The 10,344-nt window shown below is 35.6% G+C and overlaps 1 protein-coding gene and 1 long non-coding RNA gene across 2 annotated transcripts; both read right to left on the bottom strand.

Annotated features, from left to right (window-relative positions):
- Nucleotides 1–4,510: 4,510 nt before the first annotated feature.
- Nucleotides 4,511–6,349, bottom strand: LOC108174248 (uncharacterized mitochondrial protein AtMg00810-like). The gene is made up of 4 exons (XM_029109121.1): nt 6,248–6,349; nt 6,107–6,199; nt 5,309–5,413; nt 4,511–5,203 (listed from the first exon to the last, which is right to left on the bottom strand). The coding sequence occupies exons 1-4, from the start codon at nt 6,347–6,349 to the stop codon at nt 4,511–4,513; spliced, it is 993 nt and encodes a 330-aa protein (XP_028964954.1).
- Nucleotides 6,350–6,988: 639 nt separating this feature from the next.
- LOC139188813 (uncharacterized) lies at nt 6,989–9,782 on the bottom strand. Its single transcript, XR_011572120.1, has 2 exons — nt 7,619–9,782; nt 6,989–7,412 (listed from the first exon to the last, which is right to left on the bottom strand). It is a non-coding gene; the product is annotated as an uncharacterized lncRNA (long non-coding RNA).
- Nucleotides 9,783–10,344: the final 562 nt, after the last annotated feature.

Here is a 10,344-nt window from a genome sequence, read left to right as displayed (position 1 = left end):
ACACTCTTGATCGAGATTGTGCGAAGCAAAATCAATTTATATGGTTTATTTGAACCTTCAACTACTACAATGTGTGGCTTGCCTCGCTCACTCTTCTTCAAGAGTGTGGAAGGAAAATCTATATATGTTGTCTCTCCCACATTTTCTTGTCCCTAGTTTCACACAAAAATAAAAAATAAAATAAAAAAAATAAAATCCGAAATTAATTAAATAATAATTATTTGATAATTATTGAGATAACTACAACATGTAGATTGCCTTCCACACTCTTCTTCAAAAGTGTGGAAGCAAAAGCTTCCTAAGGAAGAGAGCTTCCCACACCCTTAAGGGAAGAGAGCTTCCCATACCCAAGGGTATGAGCTTCCTATAACCTTGAAGGGACAGAGCTTCCCACATCTAAGGAAGAGAGCTTCACACACCCAAGGGTATGAACTTCCCACACCTAAGGAAGAGAGTTTCCCACTTGAGGGGAGAGAGCTTCGCACACCCTTGAGGGGAGAGAGCTTCCCACACCCAAGGGTATAAGCATCCCACACCTTTGAAGGGAGAGAGCTTTCCACACCTAAGGAAGAGAGCTTCCCACATCCAAATTCAAAAAGCCTTCCACACTCTTCTTCAAGAGTGTGGAAGCAAAATCTATTTATGTACTCTTCAAAAAGCTTCCACCGAAAGCTTCAACAAAAAATTCAAAAAGCCTTCCACACGCAAAATCTATTTATGTGCTTCAAAAAAACTTCAACCGAGGGCTTTAACAAAAATTCAAAAAGGCTTCCACACTCTTCTTCAAGAGTGTGGAAGCAAAATCTATTTATGTGCTTCAAAAAAAGCTTCAACCAAAAGTTTTAGCAAAAAATTCATAAACCTTTCCACACTCTTCTACAAGAGTGTGGAAGGAAAATCTATTTATGTGCTTCAAAAAAGTTTCAACCAAAAGCTTTAACAAAAAATTCAAAAGCCTTCCACATTCTTCTGCAAGAGTGTGGAAGCAAAATCTATTTATGTGCTTCACAAAAGGCTTCAACAAAAAATTCAAAAAGCCTTCCACACTCTTGCTCAAGAGTGTGGAAGCAAAATCAACATACAAGCTTCAACCAAAAAGCCTGCTTCACCTACAACGCTCCAACCTAAAAGCTTCACCAACAAAGCTTCAACCAAAAGGCCTCACCTACAAAGTTCAACCAAAAAGTTTCACCTACAAAGCTTTAACAATTCAAGCTATATGTCCAAAGGAAAAAGCTTCAACCATTCAAGAATATCAAGGCACCTCATTCGGCAACTCTCCTCGCCCGGAGACTTGGGGGACTCCCACTATATGCTACTACACTCCGGTACTTAGAAGTTTCGTGACTACTCAATGACTTAGATTTTTCAAGTCCTCAACCGAGAAACTTTCCTTACACGGGAACTTAGGGGAGCACTATTTGTACCATACTTGACCAATCCCGAAACTACCAAGCACAATCAACGTCATACCTTCAAAAACCCACTGAGGGGTTCATGTTAAGGCACCCCTGTTGAAGTACAAGAGTTTCTCTCTAACCAGGAGGCCAATCACAACACAACACAACACAACACATGTCAATGTCAGAATAAAGCTCATAGAGTCCAACATCGACCACAGACAAAAGCTGAAGACTCTCCTCAACTATAAAAGAAGACCATTATCCTACAGTTAATTCCTAATGTCATTATTGTACTTAAACTAGTTATTAGAACTCACTAATGATGATTATGCTTGAACCTTTGTATTTGTGTAAACCCTTCACTATTAATGAGAACTCCTCTACTCCGTGGACGTAGCCAAACTTAGGGTGAACCACGTAAATCTTGTGTTTGCTTCCCTATCTCTATCTCTTTACACATCAACATCACTAGGTGACCAGAACAACGAGCGAAGGTCACAAACTTGACACTTTACGTTGTTCCAAAGTCTTCACCGATTTTGTGTATCAATAAAAACAAAAAATGAATGAGGAAAGAAGGTTAGCCTACCCAATCAGGGGCCTGAGGAAACCGAGTCCACCAGCATTAGAAACAGCAGCAACAAACTCCGGTCCTGATATAGCAGGTCCAATCGGTGCTTGAACTATTCCATACTCAAAACCCAATATTCCACGCCAAACCATTCTATTCTCTCAAAGCTCTTTCATTAACTGGAAACTGCTCTAATATTTCTATTGGCTTTCTAGTTTTCTTAAATTTATGGTTACTAGAGATCCATGCATTCAAGGATTATATTTTATTAGTAATATTTTACAGTGGCCAGTATCCATGCATTCAACTAAGACGGCTGCTGATGCTGAGTGCTAAAGCATGAACGTGGACAATATTCGTCTGGTTTGTAGCAGGATTGTTGTTTCTAGTTTCCACACGCAAGTGAAAAAGTAATGCACCATTTTGTTTATTTTCCAAAGAACGTAAGGGTCAACTTTTAGAAAGAAAGGATTTACATGCATGGCAAAGGTATATTATCATGTCAATGATACAAAGATATGTTTCTCCCATTTTCAACTTTTAGGTTTTCACAATAATTTTAAACTGACCAACATTAATCACACTAATTTTTTATGATTCTCAAGGTTCTCTAGTATCACCATAACTTTCTTTCTTGCAACAAATTTTGTCGTGGATGCATATTATTCCCCAAGTTGTTTATAAGGCTCTTTTTTTTATCAGTTGGGTTAGGATAATGTAGAGGATTTTCTGTTTAGTGTGTTATTAAGAGAAAATCACATATCAGATTTTTTTTTTTTAATATAAAGATTATTTATACCAAGAGATGAGAGATTGAGTTAAGCCACATAATATGTCAGCCATAATAATTGATACAAATTCGCTATTAACAAGAGTCAAGCATAATACCTCATTCTTAAAGATTGCATGTTCGTATGTCTCTTCCTTTTTTAATTTAATTCAAAACACTTGCATTCACTCAAATAGATAATTTGTCAACAATTGAAAATGTAAAGCATTTTTAATGTACATAATGTACATAAAAGTTGGAAAGAAAACATTTCTCTTCTTCAATGTATCGTAAAGTTAAATCTCATAAAATCTATGGGTCAGACTGAAAATCATATTTGGCTTTCATGGTATATGTTGGAGTGGAAAAGTGGAGTCCATGCGAACATGCGAAATGACATTCCACTCAGATAAACAACATTTAAGTTTTAACTCCACCTATCTATAATATACATACCCAAGTTATTAAAACTAAATATGGAATATAATCACAAATACATCCAAATTACATCCCTCCAAATTTACTTTCTTCTCATCATAATCCACAAAAACTATTAAGTTGTTCTTCAATAATGAAAGCTTAAAGATAGGGATTAATTATTAATTCTATCTTTAATTCTTATCGCCTTGCATGGAAGCAGAGCTTGGAGAATTCATAGTTAGTAGCTCATGCTTCTTGAAGGTTGAACTGCGCTTGGAACAAATGTGGGCCTTTGCAATTTAATGAGGTTGTTCTCATCACTTGTGCGTAAAAGCCCACATATCAACTCTAGGATTTTTCAGATTATTTTTTACTCCACATATATAGCCTAAGTATGAAGCATGAATATTTCTGTTTAAATTTTTTTTAACACTGATAAATTTTTTCAACCCAACATGTTCCACCACTAACATCGTCGATATTGTCATTACTTAAAAACTTATTGCTAGATGCGTGGTTCAATACAAAATGCCTTGGAGACGTTAGTTATAAATCTTCCACATGTTAATTACATATTATTTTGTCATATCTCTAATACGGTACTTTACATTCTCTAACAAACTATGCAATATTGGCATAATTGTTTTCATTTTTCTGAGGAAGGAAATAATTAAATCCTAAATAAACTGCAGCTGTATGAAATCAACCCCTTTGGAATATATAGTTGGTCAATAATATTAACAAACCTATAGATTTCTCAAGAATACAAAGATCAAGCAGAAAGAAAGAGATAGAAGGAAGAATTATTCTCTGATTTCTTAGTAATGAATGCTTCTTACAAAACTTCCTAGCTGAATATGAAGGATCAAATGGTTATATATAATAACCAATAACAGCCCACAATTACAATATTACCCTCTAACATTCTTACTCAATTACAATATTATCCTCCTCAACAAACTCAATCCCCAACTACCTTTGTAACTAACTTGACTCACATTTGCTTGCCATGTGTCATTGGCTAATAGTCCCCCCTTAAACGTAGCTGGGAAGGTCCCAAGCTACGTTTGTAAGTTGATCATTGAGAACAAAGAATATTGCTAACTTGACTGTGACCCCTTGAAGCTTCTGCACTTGAAAACTTCTGCAAGAGTTGTTGACTTTCCTGCGCCTTTGAATTAGTAGATCCCAGATTAAGAGTAATACAGTGTTTTACAAAGATTGGACTGTGAAGACCCTTAGTAAACACATTTGTGACCTGTTCTTCAGTTGGTATATAGTGCACAGTAAGGTCACCTCTCTACACCTTTTCCCAAACAAAATGGAAATCAGTGTCTAGTTGTTTGATCATAGAATGAAATACTGGATTGGAGAATAGAGTGCTAAAGCAAAGAGATTATCATAATGAAGTTTGGGAGGTGTAGGTATAAATTGACTCACATCTTTGAGTAATGACCTGATCCAATAGACATCAACTGCACAATGAGCTAGAGCATTGTACTCAGCTTCTGTATAACTTCTTGAAACTGTAGCTTGTTTCTTTGACTGCCATGACACTGGATTAAATCCCAAAAACACCACAAATCCAGTGATAGACCTCCTTGTATTAATATCAACTGCCCAATCAGAATCAAAATAAGCAGCAATGTTAAAATCATGTGTCTTGGTATACTTCAACCCACATTCTAAGGTACCCTGCAAATATCTCATGATTCTCTTCACCAGATGCATGTGTAAATCTGTCGGATGAGTCATATATTGACAAACTACATTAACTAAGTGAGCAATATCTGGATGAGTGAAGGTTAGGTACTGAAGTGCTCTCACAAGACTCATGTAGTGAGTAGGATCTGCTAAAGGATTTCCTTCAGCCACAAGTAACTGAAAATGGGGCTTCGATGGTGTTGATGTGGGTTTACAATTCTCCATCCTTGTTTTCTTGAGTAGCTCTTTGGCATATTTTAACTGTGCAACCAACAATGAACCATCAGAGTTGTATTGGATTTGTAATCCCAAGAAATATGTTAACCTGCCCTTATCCTTTAAATCAAATACTTCAGCAAGACTAGTGATAACAGATTGAATCTTTTATGTGCATGAACTGGTGAGAATGATATCATCTACATATAGAAGAAGTAGAATAACATCCCTATCATCAATCTTCACAAACAAGCTAGAGTCTGATAGTGTAGTTTTGAAACCAAATGCAAGTAAAAAGCTTGTAAATTTTGAATTCCAGGCCCTTGGTGCCTGTTTAACCCCATATAATGACTTAACTAGCCTGCAATCATGATTTAGATGTGTAGAGTCAACAAATCCTTGTGGCTACTTCATATATACTTCTTCCTCAAGATCACCATGAAGGAAAGAATTCTTTATGTCCAATTGTCTCAAGTTCCAATTAAATTGTGATGCTAGAGTAAGGATTATCCGTACTGTGGTGTGCCTAACTACTGGACTAAATGTCTCAGAGTAGTCCAAGCCCTCATTTTGACTGAACCCTTGTGCCACTAAATGTGCTTTATACCTGGATATGGTGCCATCTGAATTTCTTTTGATCTTGTAGACCCATTTACTTCTAATTACTTCTCTATTCAGTGGAAAATGAACTAGCTTCCAAGTCCATTGAACCTTTAAGGCATCATATTCCTCCTACATAGCCTGTTGCCACTAAGTTACTGTTGATGCAGCTCTAAAATGTTTTGGTTCTTCAATTTCTCCAATATTAGCAAGGAAAGAAAAACCACCATGATTCATTGTATTAACAGATACCAAAAAGGGTTCAAGTTGTAGAGATGACAACTCAAGAAAGCTTGCAAGAAAGGAAGAGTAATCCTATCTTGTTATAGCTCATGTCTTAAGTTTTGTCTAAATTCCAGTGTCAACATTGGATACATTAGAATGACTGGATATGTCATTGGAAAGAGGTAAAGGTAGAATTACCTGTAGTTGTGCAAGATCTAAGACAGGAAGCAAATGAGTTGTACCAATTGGGTTGGAAAGAGTAATTGCTGATGATGATTGTGTTTCAAATTCCTGCATATCTGAAACTTAATTTGTATGAGCATTTGCATGATGATTAACCCCAGAAGATGATGTATCCTCAGACTGATGCATTGAAGACACAATATCCTCAACTAGACTTGGATGAATCACAGTGTCATTAGCTGAATTTCCCACTGTCATAGATACTAGAACAAGCACTAATATTGGTTTAGAACATGTAGTAGCAACCTGTTCTTCTTGTGATAATCTTGGTACCTTTGCAGAAGGAAACATGGATTATTGACTTGCCATTTATCGGGTTATAACAAATCACCCCTTTGTATCCCATTTAATACCCTAAAAATATGCACATTTCAGACCTTGACTGCAGTTTATTGACATTATATGGCCTTAACCAAGGATACATAGCACACCCAAACACCTTCAATGACTTTAGATCTGGCTGTTTCTTATATAGTCTGTAGTAAGGAGACTCCATGGAAATAGACTTACATGGCATTCTATTTATAAGTAATACAAAATGTGCACATACATAATACCAAAATTCAATTAGTGATTTGGCAGTGACAAGTAGAGTTATTGTTGTCTCTACTATATGTCTATGCTTCCATTCAATCAAATTGTTCTGTTATAGGGTGTATAGACATGATATCATATGTTCTATTCCTTTTGTAGCAAGAAAGGTTTTAAAAGAATGACCGGTATATTCTCATCCTCCATCTGACTGTACATACTTTATAGTGACTCTAAATTGTGTAAGTATGAAGTTATAAATTTTGACAAACACATGAAAGAGATCTGATTTATTGCACAATGGGAAAATCCAAGTGTATCTTGTGTATTCATCAAGAAAGGTTACATGGTATCTATATCCTTCTAAGGACTTTACAAAAGATGGTCCCCAAATGTATGTATGAACCTTTTCAAATGGTGAAGTACATTTATCAATCCTAGAAGGAAAGAGAATTCTTAACATTTTACCCTTGATACAATGAGTTCACAAACTACACTTATCATCTACATCAACTGATATACCAGACTTTTTCAACATCATAGCTAATATTTCATTTGTAGGATAACCCATTCTTTGATGCTAGAGATTGGATTTTACCATTTGTCCAAGAAAAACAGATGAACACTGAACTGCATACTACACTCCCTTTGAACATTTGATTACAGGAATTTGAAACAGTTGCCTTGGTTTACTCTTTCATTGGTACAGAACCTCCTTTGTCTTCTTGTCCTGCACAAAAACCTCACTTTCATCACATATGAACCAACTATGGTTATCAGCACATAGTTGTTGTACAGATAATAAACTTCTGGAAATATTTGGAACATGCAACACAATATTAAAAACAAGGTCACTAGATTTAGTTTTCAGAATTGTAGAACCAGTATTTGCAATAGATAACACTGTGCCATTTCCAATAGTCATGGTTTCAGAACCTTCAAATGTTGTAACTTGATTGAGCGAATTGACATCTGCAGTGATGTGGTGTGATGCTCCAGAGTCTATTATCCACGCATCATTAGGACTGAACTCTATTGAATGTTGTGCAGCTATAGCATTGAAGGATGATGCTAGTGGTTGTGCTTGATAAGCATAGTTGCCTCTGTGATAACATTCCAGAGCAGAATGACCCTTTTTTCCACATATTTGACACTAAAAAACGAACCCTGGTGATGCTGTATTTGCATTCCTTCGAAAACAATTCATTGCAGTATAACCCCTTTTATTACATATCTAACACTCAACAACCACACTAGACCTAGTATCAGTATTCCCAGACCATGCATTAGACCCATTCTGCCTTGTAATATTAGCTTGAAAACCAGAAGAACTCCAGAGTTAAAGGGTTTGCCTTTTTAACCACCATTTGACATGAAATTGTTGTTGCCTTTGTAGTTTGTACCATTGAATGATTTATTTCCAAACTGATTCCTTGAACCAATATTGGTACCCATGAAGCCGAATCCATAAAATGGTGGATATAATGTCGAATGATCAAAGGGAAATGGTTATGGATATTGCTAAGGAAATGGTTGCATGTATGGTTGTGATGCAAGAATGAATGATTGTACATAACCAATATAAGGAGACTGAGTTATAATGCCTTCAGTAGTTGATGTAATATGATTGTGTCCTGCATGATTAGATGTAGATCAGGACCCAGAAGAAGATCTAGCACCAGAGGAATTCAAACCATTAACATATAATGCTGACATGTTTTGAGATAACAGATTTATTTCACATTAAATTTCCTTTTCAGCACCCAATAACTGTGCCCTGAACTCTTTCAAGGTAATAGATGACTCCCTGGCCAATATTACAATCCTTATAACAGAATACTCCTTAGGCAAACCAGCTAAGCCATCAATTACAATGTCATTATCAGAAATCAACTCACCAGCTATAGTTAATTGCTCCATTATATTCTTCAATCTTAACAGATATTTATCAATAGTATCTATGCCCTTTTGAATAGTATGCAATTCAGTTTTAAGATGGTTCACTTTAGACTTCAAAACAGCTACATACCTATCCATAAGATTACTTTATGTCTCAAACGCAGTTTTGCATCCCAAAACATACTCCATAGCCTCATCTGTAAGAGTTGACAATAACAAACTTAAAAGAGCCATATTCGTAGACTCCCATTCAATATAATCTTTTGTAATCTCAGTTGTTACTTCGGAGTCTGTATTAACCACATACTTTGATGGACACAATGTTGTGCCATCAAAATAGCCAAAAAGCTTATATCCTTTAAGAACTGACTGAAATTGAAACGCCCATTTGGCAAAATTATCATCCCTCAACTTTATAGTTAACATTCCCAGTAAATTCTTCCCTTTGAATGATGATGACTCCATTGTTATACAACTTAGAACCAAGATTCTCGTAACAGTTGAAATTCCAGCAAAACTACCTCTCGAAAGTTTACCAAGAAAATACTAAAATCTTGATTTCACAAGTAACGAAGAAAGAAAAAAAAGAATAACACTTTCTCTAGATCAAAAGTATTCCAAATTATACCAAGAAAGACTGATACTTTCTTATCACAGTGTCACTCCAAATTATACCAAGAAAGACTGACACTTTCTTATCACAAGAGATTGATACCCTTTTTCACTTTTTTTTTACAGGAGATTGACACTCCGTTGCATTTCTCAGAATACAAAAATTGCAAATATAATACTTCTCAGCATACTAATTAAACAACATTCATCATTCTTCACACAAAACTCAAATCATAGGAAAACCACGTCATAGAAATTGTAGGTATTGCACAAATTTTTCAAACCAGAGAGAAATCACCTGATTTACACCAGAAATCGAATATTTGCATATGCTCCGAGCACAAAATCTTCAAGAAACCCAGCAATCGAATTGATTGGTAGTGTCAAAGAACAGCAAAATCTTCAAGAAACCCAAAAGAAACCCAGCAATCAAATTGACTAGTAGTGTTGAAGAGCAGCAGAAAATCACCAAAACCGAATGCGGTAATGATACCATATTAACAAACCTATAGATTTCTCAAGAATACAAAGATCAAGTAGAACGAAAGATATAAAAGGAAGAATAATTCTCTGATTTCTTAGTAATGAATGCTTCTTACAAAACTTGCTAGCTGAATATGAAAGATCGAATGGTTATATATAATAATCAATAACAACCCACAATTACAATATTACCCTCTAACATTCATACTTAATTACAATATTATTCTCCTCAACAAACTCAATCCCCAACTACCTTGTAACTAACTTGACTCCCATTTGCTTGCCATGTGTCATTGGCTAATAAATAACTCACAGACCGACCTCGTATTGTTTGTGTTAATGTAGAAAGAGGAAGATCGAAGGAGAAGATCAGAGTACAAGAAATAGAGAGAGAGAGAGAAGTTTTAGATAGAGAAGTTGTAATATTGATCTTTCTTAATATTCAAGTAATTACAATGATGTACTTATATCAAAGACTAACTGTCTAACTAACTATCTAACTAAGTTTCACACCCTTTGGACAGATGGCATAATCCTAGCCACTGTCTATGCCTTACATGCCCCCGCAAACTCATGAGGGGATGATCCAAGCATGAGGTTGAAACAATGAGACTGAAAAAGAATAGTACTAAGACCCTTAGTTAGAATATCTGCAAACTGTTCGCGAG

This window comes from Malus domestica, chromosome 10 (genome assembly GCF_042453785.1).
Source record: "Malus domestica chromosome 10, GDT2T_hap1".
NCBI classification, from domain to species: Eukaryota; Viridiplantae; Streptophyta; class Magnoliopsida; order Rosales; family Rosaceae; genus Malus; species Malus domestica.
The sequence above is the reverse complement of the archived record's forward strand: the minus strand, read 5'-3'. Positions and strand labels throughout refer to the sequence as shown.